This window comes from Dasypus novemcinctus, chromosome 5 (assembly GCF_030445035.2).
Source record: "Dasypus novemcinctus isolate mDasNov1 chromosome 5, mDasNov1.1.hap2, whole genome shotgun sequence".
Classification (NCBI taxonomy): Eukaryota; Metazoa; Chordata; class Mammalia; order Cingulata; family Dasypodidae; genus Dasypus; species Dasypus novemcinctus.
Window position 1 is genome coordinate 130,924,707 of NC_080677.1, and position 22,973 is coordinate 130,947,679.

At 56.0% G+C, this 22,973-nt stretch overlaps 2 protein-coding genes across 4 annotated transcripts in view; one reads left to right on the forward strand and one right to left on the reverse strand.

Annotated features, from left to right (window-relative positions):
• Positions 1-5,547: 5,547 nt before the first annotated feature.
• Positions 5,548-14,980, reverse strand: ZNF467 (zinc finger protein 467). Of its 3 annotated transcripts, none has more exons than XM_012527794.4 (6): positions 13,960-14,915; positions 12,089-12,200; positions 11,715-11,790; positions 11,090-11,206; positions 10,138-10,251; positions 5,548-7,507 (listed from the first exon to the last, which is right to left on the reverse strand). In XM_012527794.4, exons 2-6 carry the CDS (start codon positions 12,167-12,169, stop codon positions 5,982-5,984), a joined length of 1,914 nt encoding a protein of 637 aa, XP_012383248.2. In that variant the 5' UTR covers positions 12,170-12,200; positions 13,960-14,915; the 3' UTR covers positions 5,548-5,981. The 3 variants fall into 3 exon arrangements, with proteins under 3 accessions (XP_012383248.2, XP_071071435.1, XP_023446516.2); XM_071215334.1 differs by lacking the exon at positions 13,960-14,915 and adding an exon at positions 13,871-13,945; XM_023590748.3 differs by lacking the exon at positions 12,089-12,200 and having other exon boundaries at positions 13,960-14,980.
• Positions 14,981-17,261: 2,281 nt separating this feature from the next.
• The window catches only part of SSPO (SCO-spondin), a 55,987-nt gene continuing 50,275 nt past the window's right edge, over positions 17,262-22,973 (forward strand). Inside the window, 12 exon segments of the mRNA XM_071215526.1 lie at positions 17,262-17,311; positions 17,389-17,685; positions 18,115-18,197; positions 18,376-18,555; positions 18,822-19,066; positions 19,161-19,260; positions 19,999-20,157; positions 20,247-20,326; positions 20,826-20,978; positions 21,318-21,489; positions 21,714-21,954; positions 22,325-22,469. Of these exon segments, the coding sequence (XP_071071627.1) occupies positions 17,262-17,311; positions 17,389-17,685; positions 18,115-18,197; positions 18,376-18,555; positions 18,822-19,066; positions 19,161-19,260; positions 19,999-20,157; positions 20,247-20,326; positions 20,826-20,978; positions 21,318-21,489; positions 21,714-21,954; positions 22,325-22,469 (1,905 nt within the window).

The following is a 22,973-nucleotide window of genomic DNA, read 5'->3' on the forward strand; positions in this document are numbered from 1 at the left end:
CACTGACATTGAGCTAGACAACCCCTTCCCATTTCAAACTTAGCTGCTGCAAATATCTGACCTCCTGTGGCACTAAGCCTGAATCGCACAATTTCGTACTTAATTATACATTGTCTTGCATTGTTCTCCTGTTCCTCCCACATCCTCTTTGCCTATTCAAATCCTAACCATCCTTCAAGACTCTGCTCAGGACCCTCCTTCCGGAGCTATCCCTGACTGCTCCAGCCCACACCCTCCCCTTTCTCTGGCCCCCTCACATACATATATCTTAAAGAATATAATCTAATACCTGGGACTGTACAACCACGTGTGATGGGCTACATGTTCTATGAAACGCAAGCCTTCTCTTGCATCTAAGTTTTAAGGTTTGTTAAGTCAGGGACTATGTCTTTTACTCCTAGAGTACTCAGCACTCAGGGTCCGAAATCTATCAGCTGTTTGTCTCATTCTGGACTCTAAACTCCATGAGGATGTGATTCCCTATTACTCTTGCACAAGGCTGGGTAGATTTTAAAGCTCAGACCATCTTTTTAGGTGGGTGATTAAAATGTCTGCATCTCTCTGCCTGCCTTTGTCAGTAGAGCCTGGTGAATGTATGGATGGAATCTTTTATGAAAGGTGTGCAAGTATCTCAGGCAGATCACTCTGACTGGCAGTTTTCATTATCTAGCCCTGGAGATGGTGAGAGACGAAATGTGAGAACTTCAGGGAAGAGTCTTTCATTGCACTTACCAAGGGCAAAGCAGAATCCATCAGAGACTGGATTAAGTATCTCTTAAGACCACTCACTTCATTTTACTCTAATTCCATCCCTGCCAAAGATCCTCTTTATCACTAATTTGGTTTCCCAAGCATAGTGTTACCTTGATGAAAATAGAAACATTCTCAGCACTTCAGTATCTTCCAACATAGAGCATTACACTGGCCTTGTGGTTAATTTTAAAACAGCCCACTCTGGCTCATTCACAGACTCTCTCTCTCCTCAATTTGAAAAGGCAGCCAACGCCTACAAACTGAGCACCAGTGGGTGTGTCTAGTGCCTGTTTATTGGTGTTTGTGCTCTAAGGGGCCAGCTGAGACTTGGAACAGGGTTGAAGTCCAAAGCAGGCAAAAGATACTGTCCTCTCTGTTGACTACTGTCCGCTAGAGTCCTATCTTCTGATGGAGGAGTTGCAGCATGGTTCTTTGTCTCTGCCACCTACCCCCAGCAAGACATCTTCTCTGGAATGGCTGTGAAGCTGGCTTCTAAATATTTAAGAGTTCCTAGCTGTTGGGTACTGTTATCAGTTGAGATTAGAAGCCTAGGGTGGATCCGTAGTGGAAGAGGAGCTGGCGGCCCAGGAAGAGGAGAAAAAGAAGGAAGAAGTGTTTCCTGGACACAAGTGAGTCCCTTGCCCTTATATGTCAAGAGCATCTGAGACTATGGACATGGAAAATTCTAGAAATAGCAATGAGCTAGCTGTCCTTCAAATCATTCTTTTGAGATGTGGCAGGGGTGGAACATAGAGATCTGATGACTCTAGGAATGATTAAGAGTGAGAGAGACATGAAGAAAAACTAGGTTGATGCCTAGTGGGTCTCAGGCCTCCATGATGTTTATTATCCCAACTAACTATTATAAATCAGGGACACTTCTCTCAAAGTTGGCTATTTATCACTCCTAACCATCTCCCTCAAATGCAAGAATTTGAGTCTCTGGGATGAAACCGAGTTTCCCAATCTGTTGAGAGTTACAGGGATGTGGAGAGCATTCGGCTAGCAGGACAGTCAGGTGTAGCTTTCAGGCAGTCCCTAGGCGGTCACCTGAGGTCTTGAGCTGAGGTGAGGCAGGGACTCAATGACCCCCATATTATCCTTCTCTAATTGTGCCCTCACATGAAAAAGATTGCGAGGCCCAGGTTCCATAGGAATCCAGGTTCCTTGGGTCACAGACTGGAGGGATAGATGAGTTGAGAGAACAGAATCTGAGGAATTAGGATTGGCTGTAAGGAGAGCTGAGAGAAGAAATGTTTGAGGAGAAAATGGGTGGCAGCCATCCTCTCTCTCCATGCTGTTCCACATGTCCAAACCCTAGCTATGCTCAGCTCCACGTTGAGCTCCACCTCCTCCAAAAAGCTTCCTCTCTGTTCTCACAAACTTCCCCTTTCCAGACTTCTTTTGCCGTTAGAGAAAACCACGTAGCACTTTATGCTCTCTACTTCACAGATAATCATATCTCATCTCCAGCCAAGTTGTAAGCTCCTTATGGACAAATGGCATATTTTAATCATCTCATATTCTTCACCATGTGTTGTTCAGGACCAGGCATATACTGGGCATTCTATACCTGTTGCTACAGTAAGTCTTGGACCAAGATTGGGAAAAATAAACCAAGTTTAACTGATTAATGAAATGTTTCTTTTCTATATAGAGAAAGAGTAAATTTGACTTTACTTTTCAGATGCTTTCCACAAACCCTTGTGTGGTTCTAAAGGAAAAAGCCTGGTGCTTTACCAAGATGGGGTGGTATAGGGGTATAGATTGATTTCAGGGAGACTGCCACTGTTTGAGTCTGGAACTCCTCCTTGAACCTTCAGAAACATCAGTTTTCCTTGGCAGACACATTTCATTTTTTGATCTCATGTCCCATTTTGATTACCACCTTCTACACCAGGCTGGGCTCTAAATGACTTCTGGCAATTTGCAAACAAAGCCAAAGAACAAAGCTAGGCCTCATAGAGAAGATTCAAGAGGATGCAAAAATCCTGGAAATGTTTAACACATGGAGGGTCTCAGCAAATATGCTACAGGATCTAAAAGCTGTTCACCCCTAAGAATTTCAGAATGAGGGGAGAAATGAAAACATTTGTGTAACCAAGATAAATGTTGTTGTGGTGTGTTTGATTTTAAAAGACTGCTAGGTTACTTTTTAAGCTGGAATCACAAACTCAAGCCCTAAGCGTCCAGATAGGCAACTTCAGTGAGCAAAGCAGAGCTGGGTTTTAGGACAACAGGAAGAAGTGAGGACTGTGGGGGAGCAGTTCCAATCCTTCAGTTGAAAGAGGCCAACTTCTGCTCAGCTCCAGCCACCAGTTGCCAGATCTTCCAGTTTTTCACAATGTTCCAAGAGAAACTAAAAATCCAAATTTTTATGTGAAACTTTCAGATATTTAAAATATTGTTGGGGCGAAAGAAAATGACTCCTGTTTTTCAGCCACACCTGACACATTAACCTATAATCACTTACTCATTCTTGCTCATCAAACTTAAAAACTCACTTGCATTCATGCCCACCTTTTCCGTCTCCTTAGAGTAAAAGAGGCTTCCCATCCAAGGTCAGTCCCTCACCTGTGTCCAGGTTTCATTCTGCTTTCTTTAGGACTTTAATTGGCAAGGACTCCTTCTTGCAAGATCCAAAGGATTTGGAAGTCCTTACTTGTGTGAGTTCTCTACAGCCTCCAATTGTGGACTACTTCTTCCTTCCTGAAACATTGTCTTTCCTTTGCTCCTTTGTCACCTCCTCTCAGGATTTTCATTTTCATTCTCTGGCACCTCCACCCTCCCAATCTCCTTTGCAGGTTTCTCTCTCTGCCATCTCCTAAATGTTGGTATCCCTCAGGGCTCTATCCTAGGCCCCTGTTCTCACTCCATACTCATTTCCTGGGGGGCTCATCCACTAGAACCCACAGGTGCAGAAATACATGCCTATGGTTCTCAGATCCCCAGCCAGGCCCTCTCCTGAGGTCTGCACCCATATTTCCTATTGGTCATTCCACAGAGCATACCAACTCAACAGACCCAAGGCTGCTCCCCCAGCACAAAACTACTCATCCTCCCATGTCCCCCATCTCAGGGAATTGTCACTGTCATCTAATCAGTTACTGTCACAGAAATCAGGCCAACATCTTCAATTTCTCCCTTCCCTACACCCTACTCATTCATCAACAAGTCCTATACCATCTGCCTCTTAAGCATCTCTTGAATCCATCCACTTCTCTCCATCTCCTCTGACACAACCAAGGTCCAAGGTCACCATGTACTACTGTCACATAGACTACTGATCTGCAGACCTCCTGCCTCACTCCCCACCAGTCAGCCCATCTCCACATGGCATCCAAAGCCATTTTTCTGAAATGTATAGATGTGAATCTGATCATGTTTCTCTGCTGTCTACATCTTTTCATGGTCCTCCACTGCTCTAGGGTAAAGTCCAAACTCCTGAACACATGTTCAAGGCCTTTCCTAATCTGTGCCATCCCACCTCTCTGGCCGCATCTCTTGCCTCTGAGCCTCTCTCACTCTATGCTCCAGCCACACTGGACCTTGGGCCTTTGTACAATACCCTCTTGGATTTCAACCTCCATGTGGCTACTCTTGCTCATTCTTCAGGCCTCATTTTAGAAATTTCTTCATCAGACAACCTCCTTTGACCTTTCCTAAATTTTTGGATGCCCTTACTGTACACTCCAAAAGCCCTCTGTATTTGCTCTGTTTACTATAAACTCTCTGAGGGTAAGTGTCCTGTCTGTCTTGCTTACTATTACTTCACAGTGCCCAGCACAGTGCTTTATACAAATAAGTACCCAATAAATATTTGCCAGGGTTATCATGGTGATAATGGTATTAGAATTGTAAAGGGCCTTTCTTAAAATCATCTTTCTTATTTTAGTGATAAGAAAACAGAGGCCCAGGGAAATGAATACTCTGTCCCAAGTCCTAATGAGGCAGAGGAGTGGCTCAAATTCAGGTCTTCTCTCTCTAGTCCAACATGCTCTACATCATCCTGCCTTCCCTTTCCCTGTGCAGTCAGTTCCAGCTCCCTTGCCTGCCTGCACTAGGGAAATAGAGTGACAGAGAATTCTGGATCAAGGATCCATCATGAAGAGAGACTGTGTTGACAAATGTGCTGTGAAAGCAACCTGCTCCTGGCACTAAACGTGGTGTCTTCTTCCTTGTGCTGCCGGGCATGGTGGCAGGTGGGGCTGCTGCTCTGAGATCTCCTTGGAAGAGTTGCAGAGGCAGAAGAACTAGAGCAGGAACCTTCAGATCAGGAACCTTTTTTGTTCCACGGACCCCATTGCCAGCCAGGTGAAAACCACAGACCCCTTACTAAGTCCACACTATACATTTTTTTAAAAATATACCACACCTCCACCAACACATCCCCACAAGAATAATGGTTTCTCTTTGAATTCCAATTCAAGCTCATGGCCCCCCTAACTAGAGCTACAGAGCCCATGGCGGTATGCTGTTCTCCATGTGGATGGCAAAAGGACGTCATACCGCCTCTCTTGCATTCCTTACTGGGCTAGGTGTCAACTTCTGGCACACAGGTAAGGTATACAGTACTAATGTTTCTTCCTTGTCAGATTTCTGAGCTAGAAGCAGGAACTGGGGTAGTGCTTTGGCAATTAAGTGTATAATTTTTTTTTTTTTTTTGGAAGGTCCAATTAATAGCAATTGGCTACATTTCACTCACCCAGCAAGGGGAAGGGAAGGGGCACCTGTGTGAGGGTGACGGGAAGAGTCAGGGATTTCCTGCCAGACTAATTTAACAGCTCCAGAATCTTCAGATTTTAACTTTAATGAAACTTTAAATACACAGACAACCATTCTCTCCCTCCCCACTGGAGAGGTTCCTGGCCCTTGGGGAAGGGATGAGATAAAATAAGTACCAGTTGGTCCTTGATCACTAGTGGTCGGGGGAAATGTCTGCTTTCTGATGGCATCTCTGGATGGAGAGTCTTCAAGGAGTTGGGCCTGATCTGTTCCCAGCAAGAGTTCATTCTTATCACTGCCTTTGTCATACAACGTCCAAGCTGGGTATCCTTTCCAGACTTCTCCGCCAGCAAGATAGTGAAGGAAAGGTGCATTAGGGGTCCAGGCTTTCCAGCAGCAGCCCAGACCATCGGGTTCAAACAGTCCCGGTGGCCTGGGAGCACCGGTCCCCTTACCCCTGTGTGCAAAAGAAGACCAAGGAAGCGTCTGGGACGGGATGAGGCTCAGAAGAAGAGCGAGGTTGGTGCCACCTCGGTGGGAATGGGCCAGTTTGGGGCTGTGAGGTCTGCGTCTGAGGCTGGGCGCGCCACTTCGCCGTGGATGCGCTGGTGCCGCACCAAGTGGGTTTTGCGGCTGAAGCTCTTGCCGCATTGCGGGCAGGAGAAAGGGCGGGAGCCGGTGTGGATCGCCTGGTGGCGGACCAGGTTGGTTTTGGAGCTGAAGCTGCGGGCACAAATGGAGCAGGAATGAGGGCGACTGCCCGTGTGCACCGCCTGGTGGCGGCCCAAATGCGACTTACGGCTGAAGCGGCGACCACACTGAGTGCAAGCGAACGGCCTGGCGCCGCTGTGGGCCCTGGAGTGGGCGACCAGATTGGGCCGCGAGCCGAAGCGGCGGCCACACTGCGCGCAGGAGAACGGCCGTTCGCCGCTGTGCACTCGCCGGTGCCGCGCTAGATGCTGTCCGTGGGCGAAGCCGCGCCCGCAATCCGGGCAGAAAAAGGACCGCTCGCCCGCGGAAGCGCGCTGGGGCGCCACGGAGTCCGGACTCGGACCGCAGCCCTGCCCACTGTGCACACAGGCCAAGGGCGCGGCAGCGGCGGGGTCCACGGCGGCATCCAGCGCACACTCGTCGCACCCAAAGGGGCGTCCCTCGCCGCGGTGCAGACGCTGGTGCGTGGCGAGATTTTTCTTCCAGCCGAAGCTCATGCCGCAGTCGGGGCAAGCGAAGGGCTTAGGCCCAGGGGGAGAAGGGGTCGGGGATGCGGCGGCGGAATGGGGCAAGGCGGGCGTGTCGGGAGAGGGGGGTGCCGGGCCGGCGGCCTCGTGCACCCTTTGGTGCCGCACCAAGTGCTGCTTATGCGTGAAGCTGCGTGCGCATTGAGCGCACTGGTAGGGCCTCTCGCCGGTGTGGATACGCTGGTGTCGGATCAAGTGCGTCTTTTTGCGAAAGCGCTTCTCGCACTCGGTGCAGGGGAAGGGCCGCTCACCGGTGTGCGTCTTCTGGTGCGAGCCCAGGTGTATCTTCTGGCTGAAGCGCTTGCCGCACTCGGCGCACGGGTAGGGCCGCTCTCCCGTGTGCGTGCGCAGGTGGCGGGTCAGATGGGCCTTCTTGCTGAAGCGCTTGTCGCACTCGGAGCACGGGAAAGGCCGCTCGCCGCGATGGCTGCGCTGATGCAGCAGCATGTGGGCGCGCTGCGTGAAGCTGCGGCCGCAGTCCGGGCAGGCGCAGGGCCCTTCACCACGGTGCAGCCTCTGGTGCAGCCGCAGGGTCAGCTGGTCCCGGAAGCGCCGCTCGCACTCCCCGCAGCCATAGGGCTTCTCAGCGTTCGGGGCCCACGCGGACAAGGCGAGCCCGCCCAGTGCCCCGGGGGCCCCCGGCTCCAGCTTATACGTAGCGGCCAGCGGCCCCAGGTCCGGTGTCGGGAAGGGGCTGGGAAGCAACGATAGATGTTGGTGCCATTCGACCTCCTCTTCTGCCTCTTGATCCTCATCCTCCACCTTCACCTTTCGGATCATCCACTCGTCCCCTGAAAAGTCAAAACCAGAGGAGTTTATTGAGCCCCAAGTCGCCCATCCTTTATGTGCCAAATACAATACAACTCCCACTTCCTGGAGCCCTGCAGTCTGGCGGCAGCACTTTCTACCCGACTGAAAGTTTTGTGGAGATGACCAAATCGGAGCATTATCCCTCAGTCCTGTCTTTCACTCTCTGCGGCTGCGACTCTCGTGAAAGCCCAGTTTGGGGGAGTTCTCCGAGGCTTGCATGACACTAGGGAGCGCCTTTTCTGCCTCTGCATCAGGCAGGGCTTGCTCTTCCACCCCGTGAACTCGAGGTTCAGCTCTCACCCGTCATTCTGCCTTCCTAGGTCTCCTGTGGCCCCTTTCCAGCCTGGGCTCCTCCCTGGAACCACAGCCTGGCATCTCCAGTTGAGCAGCTCCCCTGGGGTATCCTGCAAATGGTTGCAGCTCGGAGGATTTACCTCGAAATACTTGATCTTTCCAAACACGCCCCTTCCCCCCTCTTTAACATTGGAGGACAGCCTCCTTCTCCCAGTCATTCCACCTGGGAATCCTGACATCTCACCTTCTGTGCTTTCCCTTGTTCTCTCCCTCCGCCTCCAGCCAGCCAGAGAGTACTGTGGTATTCCTTCATGTTGCCTCTCATAGGCCTCCCCCTGCTGCTGCTCCTTTCATTCCTGCTGCTACAGCCAGGTGGGAAATCCCAGTTAGGAAGAGGGGGATTGCGTTTACAGGACTTGGGGGACCAGTAAACATCATCTCCCTGACATGCCCAGCCTCTGGAGAAATAGGGAGCCTCAGGCCCAAGGGGAGGTTTGCGATGTGGTTTGGCTGGAGCTCAGCCCCTCTTGGGTGCTGCAGTGACTCAGCGGAGAGGAAGGAGGTCGGGGCCCAGAGTTGGGCGTGTCCACCTTGGGTTTTCCTCTGTCACCAACCAGCAGTGTGGCTTTAGTTAAGTCACTAAGTCACTTAACCTCTTTGAGCTACATTTCTTAGTTTGCTTAGATGTAAGGACTGAGCTGTTTTCATTGGTCCTAAACCTGGTGCCACATCATTATCTCCTAGAGAACTTTTACAAATGCACCTGCAGGTACAGGGCTCATGAGCCTGTTCTTTTTCCTTAAAGCTCCCGAAATGGTTCTGGTTTGAGAATCATTGGGCCAGATGATCTGAGTTTCTCTATGGCCCTAAAAGTCTGTGACAGGCCTGAGCCTGAATTACATTACACATGGGTTGTCACAATTAGATCTACTGCCAGTTTCTCCCACCAATCCATCAGCTCCAAACCACTGTCAATGTGTCATGCTATTATATTGCTTTCATTTTCACTGTGCCACTGTTCTACTCAAAAACACACCAATAGTTCCTTATTATTTACAGGCTAAAGTAATTTCTACCTACATCTGAGACACACAACATAGTTCAACCTTCTTGACTACTCCCAAACATGAACTCTACCTTGGCCGAGCTGGTCTCCTACTAACCCAATCACAAGTGAACTTTCTGGCTACATCCGTTCCCCAATGAGAGTTAGAGTTTTTGTTTGTTTGTTTGTTTTGTACATGGGAAGCAGGCACTCAACCACTTGAGCTACATCCACTTTCACTCTTAGCACATTTACACTTATTTGTGACATGACTTTATTGTTATCTGTTCTTTAATTTTTTGTCCTATTTCAATTTTTTAAAATATAAAGATACATATGGATCACACTATTAATGCCACGTCAACTAGATTTTAGCTTCTGGAGAGCAGACATCTCGTGTTCTCTCCGTTTACATGTCTAATCACAATAGGCATTGCTGCCATTCACTGAGTGCTAACTATACCCAAAGCACTTTATGTACCCTGTCATGAGCCTTCACAACAACCATGAAGTTGCTGCTATATTATCCCTATGTACAGGTAAACAAACTGAAGCTTCCAGAGGTGAGATCTTCTATCCAAGATCTCTCAAGTGATGACTGTGGAGCAAGGATTCAAACCAGGTCTATGTAACTCTAGAGCCCATCTCTTTCCAGGATAAGCACAGCCTGTACACAGAAGGCACTAAACCAATCCTTGTTGACTAAAATGATCTCACACGGGTGAAAGATGACAAGGAGGGTGGGAATGGAAAGAAGTAATGAGTGAGACTGTGAAGAGAGTATCAACTGTTTGCTGCCAGGATATGGGTATGATGAGTTGACTACAACAGATTTAGAGCATTTGGGTGCCACTCAAGATTGATGGCAATTTGGGGAAGGGAGCTGGTCTGGAGAGATGATGAAAAGATTCACCAAGACCATATATCTTCATGGGAGTTGTAATTCACATCATCAGCAAGCACTGTTAGACTGGCAGAGATAAGGAAGGGAAGCCAGGACTTTTAGAGGATGTTTGGGTAAGGGTTTGTTTCTCTTTGATGACCAGCCTTTATGATTCCTGCTGTCCATAGATGTGAAATTTCCTTTGGGCACTGGGCTCCATAGCAGAAAGGCCAGCCAGGGCCGGAATTCATCTTGGGTTGGAGGAGCCTCGAGCTGCTGTCTCAGGGAACAGCCAATCCTGTCTTATCAGATAGGAACTCTGGAGCTTGCTGGGCCCCTAGTTCCCTTTGCCTGATCCCATGGTGGGGTGGATAGATGGAGAGACTTACCTGGACAGGTGCCTACAGACTCAGCCTTCTGTGGTATGCATTCCTTCCCCCCTCTGAAGGGAGCCTCTTCTTGCTCAGACCGACCACCCTCCTCGGGCCTGGGGGCCTCGAGCCCTGACAGAGAACAGGATACCTTAAGGATTCTGGAGACATGAACAAAGGTCCCCACTGGTGCTGGAAAGTGGGGGGGGGGGGTGGCATTTGCTTATTTAAAACCCAGTCCCAGCTCCTTCCTACAGAACTCAATTCCCAGCTGCCCCAGGCAGCCTTGGCCTCCTTCAAGCAGGGCAGCTGCTAAGTCTGTATAGATTGCAAGAGCCACAAACTGTGAGAAGTTTCTAGAGTATGTGCGTGTAAGAAAGAGGAAGCAAGGAAGGGTCCCTGAGGCTTCTAGGGGGAGGGCTGGGCCTTCCTAGCCACCAGAAGGAGCTTAGTCCAAAGCCAATCATTGGGGAAAACTAGGACGTCAAAAAGCCAGGCACGCTCCTGCAGTAGGTGCTCTGCTCTGGCTGTTCCCTCCCAGTGCCTGAAAGCTCTTCTCCATCCCAGATATCTGCTTAGCTACCTCCTTGGCTCTTTCAAATCTTGGTCAAATCTTACCTTCCCAGTGAGGCCTTCTCATATCAACTTTGGTTAATCCTATGACTTGCTCTGCCCTCACCTACTGTGGCCTCAGTGTCCCCACCTTGCTTTATGCCCCACCCCCACATAGCACTTATCATCTTCTAATAGTTTAAAAACGTACTATTTTTACATTTGTTGTTTGTTGATGCTCTCCCCCCACTAGGAATAAATGTCTCAAAGGCAGGGATGCTTATCTATTTGCCAAATGAGCTGTTCCAAGCGCCCAGAACGGCACCTGACACATAAAAGGTGCTCAATAACTACTTGACAAATGAAGGAGAAAGGACAACCCCCCCCCAGATATCCTCCATGGTCCCCACTTACTTACCTGAGCATGCGCCCAAGGCTCTCTCTTCCCTGGAAGGGGACATCTGCTTTTGAGTATTATGGGATCCTTCCCCGGGCTCACTTTGGGGGGCCATCTCTGGCTGTCCCACAGAGAATCCTGTAACCCAGGATGGGTCCAAGTAAAGCATCCAGTACAAAATAGGTGATCAAAGACTCTTCCCCTCCCCATCCCACCCAAGAGACTCTCCCCAACCTACTGAGGATGGATAGGATCTCTAGCCAGCATGGACCAGGGGCAGCCCAGGCTCCCCAGAAGCCTGGCTAGGTATCAACATCAGCCTCTTTGAGTCAAGAAGGACAGGAGAGGGAGGAGCCATCAGGTATTTAAAAATCGCAGTGCTCTTTGACTACCCACATGCACATTCAGTCTAGCACAACACCCAACATCCTACAGGGGTTCAAATATTCCCTGTTGATATTGAATATGTGCCGCCCTAGGGCTTCTCAGGGTCTCTGGGTCCTCAGAAGTGCTAGGAGATGCAGGCTCCTGAGGATGTCTCTGCTGCCTGCGTTGTAGGGAAGCAGGTGAGCCACCATGCCCCTGAATCCTCCTCCTGCCCTGCCCCACCCCTCCCCACCCAAGTTCTTTCAGTTCCGCGGCTCACCCAGGGAGCTGAGGGCCTCAAAGGTCTCTCTCATGGCAACCTGGAGTGGCTCCTCCTGGGAATTAGGCCACAGACCCTAAGGAGAAAAGATATTCCTGTTCAGAGTCTTCCCACCACAGCTTCCACCTGGGCCCTGGCTCTGCCTGTCCCTCAGCCAATGGTGGTGTCCCCGGGTACAGCTGACGGAAGCCTAATTTCAGAAAGCAAAGAGATCTTTGAAGGTGGTCCAAGGAGAAGGCCTTGAAGTCACTTCTCAAGCTCTGGTCAGATCTGGAAATCTGCAATCCCCCACCCCCTCACCTGGCAAGGTGGCTCTGAGCCAACCCCAGCCCAACAGCAGCCACGCCCCCCCCCCCCCTCCAGCGTGCGCTTGCCTGGAGAAGTCCGGGATTCAATAGGTTCTCCGGGGAGTGGGTGGAGGGTGGCAACCCAGGGTGGGGAGGGGGGAACTTCATCTCCTAGGCCCTCCAGCTGTCACTGCAGGAGCTGGTGAAATAGGAGCCAGCCGAGGGGGCAGAGGTGAGTGTTACTATACGGCCACTGGTGGGGGGGGAAGGTTCCTTGCTTAAGGCAGAAGGTAGGAAATGGCTTTTGCTTCCTCTCCCTAAACCCCTACCTCAAAAGCATCCCCCCTCCCTTGGGGGGTTTCCCCAGCCAGAGACTGTACCCCACTCCCGATCCCCCACCCCCCACCCCGCGCCGTGCCCCCTTTCCTGCTCCTTTTCCAGCGGGTTGCTGGCCCCTCCTACAGCAGACTCCCCTCCCCCCCCAATCTCTCTGGCAGCCTTCCCTCTGCCCCTCCCCTCTCCCCGGCTCTCAGCCTTCCGCCCTCTCTCTCCGCCCCTCTCTCCCCGCCGAATCGGGCTGGCTCCTCCGAGCTCCTCCCCCTGCCCCGCCCCTCCGGCTCCTCCCGCTCACCCGCAGCAGGGCCAGCCCCTCACGGCCCCCTCCCAGGTCAGCCCACCCGGGCCACCGCCTCCCCTGACCCTCGGCTCTGGGCAGTCTCAGTGGCCGCGCTCTCCTCCCTCTGCCTCTCTCCCGGGCTCAGAGCCGCCTCTCCCTTCCCTCCCGATTCTCCTCCGGCTCCCTCCCCCTCCCGGGCTGCACACCCTCTCCCTTCCTTTCCCCCAGCTCTTTTCCTTCCTCCTCTCCACCCGCCCTCCTCTCTCTCAGCCTCTCTCCCCCTCCCCGCTCTCCCCTCCCCTTCTCTTCTCCTCCCCCACTCCGGTTTCCCTTCCTTCTCTCTTCCTCTCCTCACCTCAGTTCCCTCCCTCCCCCCTTCCCAACCCTCCCCCTCCTCACACCAGCCCTCCCCCTCTCCCCACACCAGCCCTCCCTCCCTCTCTCCCTCCCTCCTGCAGCTCTCCTTCCCCTCAGAGGCCCCTGTCTCCCTTCCCCCTCTGCCTCCCCAGCAGGCGCTCTCTTCCCCTCCCCCTTCCAGTCCGCTCTGAGGAGCTCCCTCCTTGTTTCCCTGTTCCCTAAGCCTGGGGGTCCAAGTCATACCCCGCTCATTCTAGACCCTCTCACTGGCCCTGCCCCTCCCCACCCCTGCCTTGTCTTCCAACCCCTTTCTCCCCAACACACCTCCGTCGCTTTTCCCCTCCCTCTCGGTAACCCTTCCCCATTTCTGCTCCCCACTGGCTTCTCTCCCCCTCCCAAGTTTTCCTCCCGCCCAGCCCCCTCGCCTTCCACCTCCCCGTGTCCGTTTGTCCTCTAGAGCCTCACCTCCCTGAGACCTCACCCCACGCCTGGGAGCCCCCTCCTCTGCTCCGGGGCTCACCTGTCAGTGCCCTTCTCTCTTGCCCCTCCCAAGCGGCCCGATCCTCTCCGCCTCATTTCGCCCCTTCCCTTCCCCCTTGGCCCCTTCCCACACCCCCTCTCCTACCCCCTCTAATGAGACTCCCCACTCCCTCACCCAGGAACCCTCTCTTCCCTTTCCCACCAGATTCCCACCCCGCTCCTCTCTCCCCAGCCCCCCCTTCCCTCCAGACCCTCCTCTCCTCTAAATCCCCGACCCCCCCACCCAGCCAGCCTTGCCCTCTCTCCCAGTCACATCCCCTCCCTCCTCTACCCCGTGCCCCCTCCCCTGCCCATTCCCCCCTCCCCGAATTCCAGACCTCCTCCACTCCTAGCACCCCTAGCCCGGGGGCTGTCACCTGCGCGGGGCGGGCAGTGAATGTGAGTGTCGGTATTGAAAGGGAAGCGGGCGGAGCCGCCGGCAGCTCGGAGCCTCCGCGGCCCTTACCTGGCGGGACGGCCGTGCCTCTCCGCTGCCGGGACACCGGCGTCCCGGCGTCCTGCCCGGCCGGCTCTGCTCACAATGGCGCTCGCTGCCTGCAGCTCGGGTGCGGACTGCCCGAAAGACTGACAGACTGACAGCTCCGAAACTTCGCGGGGAGGGGAGAGGAAAAGACGGGGAGGGAGCGGGAAAGCGGCTCCGGGGAGGGAGGAGGGACAGAGCAAGCAGGAGGGGAGCAACAGGGCACGAGGACTGGGGGCGGGGGGGGGGGGGGCAGGGGACTCTAGGAGTGGGGTTGCGGGCGGGAGCAGAGCGGGACAAGGAGGGCAGGTGTTGGTCGGGAGGGACGACGACCAGGATTAGGTGATGAAAAGTGGGAGCAAAGGAACAGGGGAGGGAAGAGGGGGGAGAGAAGGGAGGGAGGGGTGTTCGGGGGAGGGTTGGAGGAGGGAGAGGAGCGCTAGGGAAGAAGGGCACTCGGCTGGGAGGGAAGGGTGCTCACCGCCGCCGAGGGAGGAGCCAAGGTGAAGGTGGAGAGCGGGGTGGGAGGTGGGGGGGCCGAGGGAGTGAGGAGCTGGGAGGAAGAGGGGGCGCGTCCGGGGAAGGGGAGGCAGGGGAGTCGGTGTGTCTGCGTTACCGTCTTGGAGTCGCGTGCGCCAGCAGAGTGTCTGTGCCGCGCTCTCCCCTTTGGTGGGGTCGAGTCTTCGTCGAGAGTGGTTCGGTTCGTTGGTCCCAGAAACTCCGGCCCCGCCCCCCTCTCTCCTCGGGGATTCCACCTGGATCCACCCAAACCTAGACCCTCTGGCCCCCGAGTCCAGAAGGACCCCATCAGAGACGGGCCACGGGAGTGGGGCTTCGGGTGTGGAGGCGAGGGGGTGGGTGCGGGAAGGCGGGGCAGAAGAGCTGGGGGCCGAGGGAGAGCGGGCTGGCCCTGGTGCTCGACGAGAAAGAACCCTTCCAACTAGAAATCGGGGAGGGGGCCTTGAGCCAGGTCCCCCGGGGAAGGTGGGGCTAGAGGGGCGCACCCGGAGCGCAGCTGGAGCTGGGCGGGGCCGAGACTGAGGGCGGGGCCGGTGGGAGGAGCGGGAGGGGTGCTGTTCGCTGGGCGTGGTGGAGGGCGGCCCTCCTGCGAGGCTGAAACCTCGAGAAGTTAGGTGTGGGAGGGCTCCCCTCAGCCCTCAGATCCAGCTCCCAGGGGACGCTAGACCTGCCGGTCCTTGCTCCCGCGTTAAAATGTTTCTCTTTTGGCCTTGCCATCTGTGCAAGGAAAGGTGAGAGGCCTCCAATCCTTTTGAAAGCTTCCAGTATCCTGTCCTCCTAAAGCTAAAATCTGGGCCCCCTCTTCCTAATCTCTTTCTCCAGGCTCCCCAGCTCCAGCTTCTCTCCCTCCTGCCCCCTTTAGGGACAGGGACAGCTGTGATCTGTGCTTCTTGACAAGCCAGGTGCTGCTTTAGCACCCAATATTAGAATCCACATGCCAGAGAGTCTGCGAAAGGGAGCCAAAACAGGGGTGAGTGGCCCTAGAGGGCAGAGCAAGCCCATCCATCACAAGGATGTGAACACCTGTGGAATCAGGTGGCCTTGAATGGGACAGAGATGGCACAGAGGAGGGCTCCACCAGTAGTTGTTGGCTGACTGATGTGAGGGTTAGAGGTGTGTGAGCAGATGGAACCTGGGAGAGCACCAGTGCCCCCACTTCCTTGATGGGCTGCCTCCGTGAGTCAGTGCCCAGCCTGCTCATTCAACTGCAGGGATGGCCCCGGAGGAGCAGAATGTGTCACTGTGTGTGCTGGAGTTGGGGAGGGCTGAGCATCCGTGTCAGTCTTGGGAGACCTGCAGTGGGAGTGTGGATGAGTGTGAGGGGTGTGTGGGAGCACGGCTGGATGAGCGACTGGGAGAGTGTGCCCACCGCATCCTGCTGTGAGTGTGTGAGAGGCAGTGTGTGACAGAGATGTGTGAGAGAGATCCCTGCCTGGCAGTGAACTGTGGGACCCACACTGGAGCCTCTTTTGGCCCCAGGACCAATGGTGGTGGGTCTGGGAAAAGGAATGCAGCCTTCCACACAACCCCCCCACCCCTGCCGGGTGGGATGACTATGGGGGTGCTGGGGTCTAGACATCAGCTTTAGGGGATGGAGGAATGGGAGGGGAGAAGGCATCTGAGGCCCAGGTCACATTCCAGCCTGGGTGTCCCGGAGCTAGACTGGTAACCAGGATGTAACCAGGATGTCCCCCCTGCTGCCCCCTCCCAACCCGGATGCTCAGATTACCCCATCCGCCTCAGCCTTGGCCTCTGGAGGTCCCTTGGCCCCACCCCCCACCCCAACACTTCCCACCCCCAGGCACTTCTTCCTAAGTCTTGCTCTCAATCCTCAGCCCAGGCTCCCTGGCTCTGGACCCCAGGGACCCTAGGATGCCCTTCCAGAAGGAGACCAGTTTGGGTCCAAACAACCAGACCATCTCCAGTAAGAAGCTCAGACCCGCACAGAAGAAGAGTACACGTCCACCCTATCTCCACATGCAGGGCTTGTTTAAAGGCTCTCAAACTACTGTGGAATCTCTGCTCTTTCTGCTCCCTGACCCTCCCTTTCAGAGTGCCTGGCAGGAGATGGGGGACAAGGGGAGGCAGGAAAAAGAGAAAGGGAGGGCATCATAAAAATCTGAATTTTAGGCCTGGAAGACCATAAAAACCATTTAGCCCAGTAACTCGTAACCTTTTTGTAAAGTCATGGTCCCCCATGAAAATCTGCTAAAACTTACGGAACTGTACTCAGAAAAATGTGCACACAGAATTTCAAGGTATGGATGGGGCTTCTGAGTCCTGTCCATGTGTCCCTAGGAGGTCCCTGAGATTCTTACTGGGAAGGAGATTGAGACCCAGAAAGGAAGGGTGACTTCCACAAATCCCACCTTGATTTGTGGTAGTGATTGAGAGTGTGTAAGTTCCTGAGGCGCTAAGTGTTCCCCCACTACCAACTGCACACACACACACACACACACACACACACACACACACACACACTGGGAGGGGGCGGGAAGGGGACTGTTTCCAGGGAAAGCAGGCCTCTGAGGGGATTGCGTGGGCAGGTCCAATCCGGTTCTGGGCAGATGGTGCCAGGGAACATGAGGGAAGTATAAAGCCTCCCCAGCCCCAAGGGCCATGCTCTCACTGGCCGCCTTGGACAGACTGACCACCGGGCTGCAACAGACAGGCCGTGTGGGGCTGGGGACACCAGCAACCAGCCTCTGTGCTCACCTCTGCGGGCACTGCCTACCCCCCAAGGTGACTCCAGGGGGCAAGGGGGCACCATGCTGCTCCCCGCCCTGCTCTTTGGGGTGGCATGGACGCTGGCTGAAGGGTGAGCTCTCTTCCCGCCCCTGACCAGGGACCCTCTGGGGCAGCTAGGCTCCCCTGCCCTGGGCTTTTCTCTCCCAGGATTAACCAGCGCCTTGGCTCACTTACCCCCTTCCCTGGGGGTCAGCTCTTAGTGGAATGGAGTCACAGGACAGGCTTCTTGGTGACTGAGGGGAAGGTGGCAGTGGCAGCAGCTGTTACTCCCCCATCCCCGGGCAGGCGGTGGTGTGAGCGGACAGAGACCATCTGGGTGGAGGAGGAAGTGACCCCCCGTCGGGAGGACCTGGTGCCCTGCGCCAGCCTCTACCACTACAGCCGCCTGGGCTGGCGACTGGACCTGTCCCGGCAAGGACGTGCTGGGCTCTGTCCCGTCTACAAGTGAGTGAGGGTGCAGAACCTGGGCTGTCTGCAGGGCAGGAGGGGTGACAGGACATCCCGAGGGGGGAGAGGCCTGGTGTGGGGCTCAAGGAAGGGGCAGAGAGTGGATGAAATGGGGGTGCTGAGTGGGCACTGCTGCGGGCAGAGCGGGAAGGCACTTGATACCTGTTCAGTCTCGGGTTTCCCACACTCCCTCTGCATCGAGGAAAAAAGCCCTGGGAATCACGAATGCCAGGATGTCAGAGCAGGAGGGCCTGCAAAAACCGTCCAGTTCCAACTTCCCACTTTGCAGATGGGGAAATTAGAGCCAGGAAGGGGAAATTACTTGATAAAGCCACTCGAAGAGTAGGTGACCAAATGGAACATCCCGTCCCTGTGGTGGGCTGGACACTAACATCCCCTCCTCCCTTCCCTGCTCCGTGGACCCAGGCCCCCGGAAACCCAGCTGGCTGCACAGAACCGGACAGTGCGGGCTTGCTGCCCGGGCTGGGGGGGCACCCACTGCATCCTGGGTAAGCACCTGGGTGGGCACAAGTGGGGGTCCTGGGTCAGAGGGCAGCATCTAGCCCTGATCTGTGGCTTCGTGAGGGGGGATGGGTACCAGGCTGCGGGGGGAGGCTGAGAGCTCCCGTGAGCCCCCATGCTGCCTGAATGTGTCATCCGCCCATTCTCTCCCTCCGCCCATCACAGCCCTCCCCGGAGCCAGCCCTGAGGGTCAGTGCTTTGCCACGTGGCAGTGCCAGCCTCGGGCAGGCTCAGCGAATGCCTCCTGGGGAACCCTGGAGGAGTGCTGTGCCCAGCCCTGGGGACACAGCTGGCGAAACGGCAGTTCCCAGGCCTGCCTCAGCTGCTCCCGGCAACGCCTCCCAGGTGGGTCCGGAGATCCAGCGTGCCAGGATGGCAGCGGCCCTAGCTATCCCCCCTCCCCTCTCAGGCATTCCCGCATAAGGAACTCTTGGTTCTGGGCCTTTCCACAGGGCCCTCACCTGCTCTCCTGCTGTCCTGGAGAAGTTCCCATGCACTGCCAGAGTGACCATGCACTATCCTCTGGCCCCCCACTCTGAGGAGCCTGGGTGCCCATCCTCTGCCCTCCCGGCCCCCCACTCAGAGTCTTACAGATGGTGCATCTCCCGCAGGCAACGCTCCCACCCCAGGCCTCCTGCAGCCCTTGGCCGGGGCTGTGGGCCAGCTCTGGAGCCAGCAGCAGCGTCCCTCAGCCACCTGTGCCACCTGGTCAGGCTTCCACTACCGTACCTTCGATGGGCGCCACTACCACTTCCTGGGCCGCTGCACCTACCTGCTGGCGGGCGCTGCGGATTCCACCTGGGCCATCCACGTCACGCCCAGGGGACACTGCCCACTACCTGAGCACTGCCAGCTGGTGAGGGAGAGAGATGGCGATGGGCACAGGGAGGCGGCTGGGTGTGGGGGCAGGAGAGCTGCTGACCCCCCTTCCGCTCTGTGTCACCCCCAAGGTTCGGGTGATGATGGGACCAGAGGAGGTGCTGATCTGGGGCGGAAACGTCTCTGTGAACGGGCTGCTAGTCCCTGCTGGGGAGTCTCGGCTGCTGCAGGGTAAAAGAGCCGTAGGGGAGCACGTTTGCTCCTCTGGGGCAGTCTGCCCACCCCCAGGGCAAGGGTGGGAAGAGCAGCAGCAGGGGCAGTTCAGGGCTGAGCCTGCTGCCTTCCCCATCCCCTCTGCTGTCGGGAGGCAGTGGGAGAAGAGGAAGCCAGCAGAGGAGCCAGGAGGATGTGGACTGAATCCGCCCACCCCTCCCTCTGCAACCCCCAACTAACCACCTCAGAGTGTGACCTCTGGCAAATCCCTCTACTTAATCTCTCTGAGCCTCAGTTTCCCCTTCCTGACCAGTGGGTGCAGTAGTCTACCTGCCTCCCAGCAGTGTTGGGAGGAAGGGCTTTTGTGATAATAGACGGGAAAGCTTTAAACCAGCACTTTTATCCTGGTTGGGCTTTCTGGGGTGCGGCAGAGGCGGGTTCAGTGGGTACGTGTGTGAGTGTGTGTGTGAGAGACGGTGTGTATGAGAGTGGGGGGTATCCAGGGGGAGTGTGTGAGGGTGAGTGGGTGTGGGTTTTGTAGTTAACTTGTCATTGATGCTCAAGTGTAAGTCCCTAGCTTCCACGAGCTTCCCGATGAGAGCTGTGATGAGGGGGTAGTCACTTCTGCTTTAAGAAGTATAAAGTGCAATGCACTCTAGAATTTCCTTCCCTGGGCAGTTTGAACCTGCTGTGGTGGAGAGGCTGGGGGGAGCGTGGCAGCAGGAGGCAGACTGACCACCCCCTTCCCCTGCGCAGGGCTGAGCCTGCGGTGGCAGGGGGACTGGCTGGTGCTGTCGGGGGGCCTTGGGGCCACTGTGCGGCTGGACAGGTCCAGTTCTGTCTCCATTTCCTTGGACCATGAATTTCGGGGACAGACTCAAGGCCTCTGCGGGCTGTACAATGACCGGCCTGAGGGTAAGCGGGCTGTGGACAGGTGGCTGGTGTAGGAGGGAAGGGGGGGCAGGAGACCCCAAAACCAGCACTCCTACCATGTCCCTTCTCAGATGACTTTATGGAGCCAGGCGGGGGGCTGGCTGCGTTAGCTGCCACCTTTGGGAATTCCTGGAAGCTCCCTGGCTCCGAGGTGAGGCTGAAGCCCTGTGCTCCCTCCTTCCCTGCCCACCTGCCCGCTCTTGGCCTCTCAGTCTGGGACCCCAGCCCTTACACCTTGAAGTGTTTGTTCTCTGTCTCCTTCACCAGCCTGGCCCCCAGGCCCTCTCCCACATCTTCAGGGGGTCCCATGGGAGCTCACCTGAGTTGCTGCACAGACTCCCAGCTGCCTGCTGTGAACCAGCCTTCCAGTGGCTGAACTAACCCACTGGGTCACTGACCAGCAGATGCTTCCATTAACTAGCTCATTACCTAACCTCCTGGCTGTGACCCGGCCGCTCTGCCTCCCCTGGTGACCTCCTTCTCCCCACCCTGGGCTGGCCACTTTGCGCCGTCCACGGCCCCAGGAGGTCTGGGCTGGTGGCACGCTGGCAGGGTCTTGAAGAGGACATAATGGGAGCAGTCCTTTCCTTGGTGCCCTGGTTAATCTCCCTCATCCTTGCTCTCTGGTGCCTGACTCCAAATGTCCCCAGCCTGGGTGTCTAGATGCAGTGGAGGTGGCTCAGGGCTGTGAGGAACCCCTTGCAGACACTGAGGCAGGCATGGAGGCTGGCCAGCTGCGGGCTGAGGCCCAGGACGTGTGCCATCAGCTGCTGGATGGTCCATTCAGGGAGTGCCATGCCCAGGTACAGGTGGCGTGCCGAGGTGGTATCAGTGCTGGGGTGGGAGGAGTGGGCAGGGGGGCGGGCACTAGAGAGGTGCCAAGTGAATTGAGAGATGAGACCTGGATTCGAAATCCGGTCCTGCCACTAGATTGCTGGGTGACATTAGTCAAGTCACTGCCCCTCTCTGGTCCTCAGTTTTCTCTCTGAGAAATGAGACAGCTAGTATGTATGCAACCAGGGGCCCTTTCAGCTCCCAATTTCTTTGGTTGTAAATCAGGACATCATGCGAGCAAGACGGGAGGTTCCGGTGCATATGGGAGGAAGCTTCGGTTGACTGAGGGCCTGTTCTTTCTCTGCCAGGTCCTCCCTACGGAGTACCACGAGGCTTGTCTCTTTGCCTACTGTGCGGGGGCGGCGGCAGGCCGTGGGCGGCAGGGGCGGCAGGAGGCCGTGTGTGCCACCTTCGCCACCTACGCCAGGGTCTGTGCCGAATGGCACGTCCATGTTCCCTGGAGGAAGCCTGGCTTCTGTGGTACGGCTGGTACCGGTCCCTCCTTCTCCATCTTCGCCTCACCCTGCAGGATTGACAGAGCTGCCCGGGGTCATTGTGTGGCCCCGAGGCACAGCCGTCCCCAAGTGCCCTTTCCCCCAGGCTCCCTCGGCCTCCCAGCTCTGACCAGGCCGAGCCCAGTGGGTGGCAGTGGGAGGTGTGGGTGGGGCGCTCCTTGGGCCTCCCGACCGTTCTCGTGCCCACAGAGCGCCTGTGCCCCGGGGGCCAGCTGTACTCCGACTGCGTGTCATCCTGCCCGCCCAGCTGCTCGGCCGTGGGCGAGGGCGCGGACGGGTCCTGCCGGGAGGAGTGTGTGAGCGGCTGTGAGTGCCCCCGGGGCCTCTACTGGGACGGCACCCGCTGTGTGCCCGCTGCCCGCTGCCCCTGCTACCACCGACGCCAGCGCTACGCCCCTGGCGACACCGTGCTCCAGCTGTGTAACCCGTGGTGGGTCCTCAGGCCTTGCTCGTCCTTGCCCTGGGTCGGAGGCCCGCATGGGCCCCTCCAGCCCCTCCCGTGATGCTGTCTCGGGCAGGCAGCCCACTCCCCCCAGTTATCCAGCCTTTTTTATCTCGCCTGCTTTCTGGGGTCTCCCTCGCAAGTGACCGCTGACCTCCCGTGGCACAATTGGTGGCCCTGCTTACCTTGCCGGTGACCGCCACCAAGTGACCCCTACCCCTGTGGGGCGGGGAGGGGGGAGGGGGAGGCATGGGGTGTTGTGAGGCGGGGGCAGGCGGCTGGCTCAGGCTCCACTCTTGCCTCCCTGGGGGTGTGGCTGGTGCCCGAGCTCACTCTGCCGTTCCCACGTGCCCCACAGCGTGTGCCAGGACGGCCGATGGCGCTGCGCCCGGGCGCTGTGCCCTGCTGAGTGTGCTGTGGGTGGGGACGGGCATTACCTCACCTTGGATGGCCGGAGCTTCTCCTTCCAGGGCAACCAAGGTTGTCACTACAGCCTGGTGAAGGTGGGCAGGGAACAAGTACTGGGCTGGGGGCCAGAGCAGGGACCTCGGGACCTCATAGGGGTGTTGTGGGGGGAGAGGTAATGGTGTAAGGAGCCTACTAAATAGAAAACCACACACAGGCATCCAAGGAAAAGCGCAGAGAGAGCACCTCTGGAGGGAGGGTGGCTGCTGCAGACTCCTAAGCTTCCCTTCTGTGCTCTCTCTCGCCTCTTTCTTGGGGTACCCCCACGAACTGCCTCCCTGCCATTGCCACCCACCCAGGTTGCACAAAGCCAAAGTCATCCTCTCAGTCCTTTGACCCTGACGAGTCAGGCTGGTGTGTCTCAGGTTATTTAACTGGAAACGACCCCAGGGGAAATAAGGGGTCCCCCTCTCCACATTGCCCCTCCACCCCTGATAAAATTAGGCAACTGCCAAGTCCAGGCCCCGCCACATTCCTTTCCACTCTCTCTGCAGCCCCATCAGTGATCGATCCAACTTCTCCCTCCATTATCTGCACCCTCC

Bases quoted from the DNA above. Each gene is read 5' to 3' on its own strand.
- ZNF467 (XM_012527794.4), bottom strand. From the start codon at position 12,169: ATGAAGTTCCCCCCTCCCCACCCTGGGTTGCCACCCTCCACCCACTCC. The intron at 11,791-12,088 runs GCAAGCGCACGC...TTTTCTCCTTAG, and splicing joins TGAATCCCGGACTTCTCCAG to GGTCTGTGGCCTAATTCCCA. The intron at 11,207-11,714 runs GTGAGCCGCGGA...CCTGGGTTACAG, and splicing joins TGAGGCCCTCAGCTCCCTGG to GATTCTCTGTGGGACAGCCA.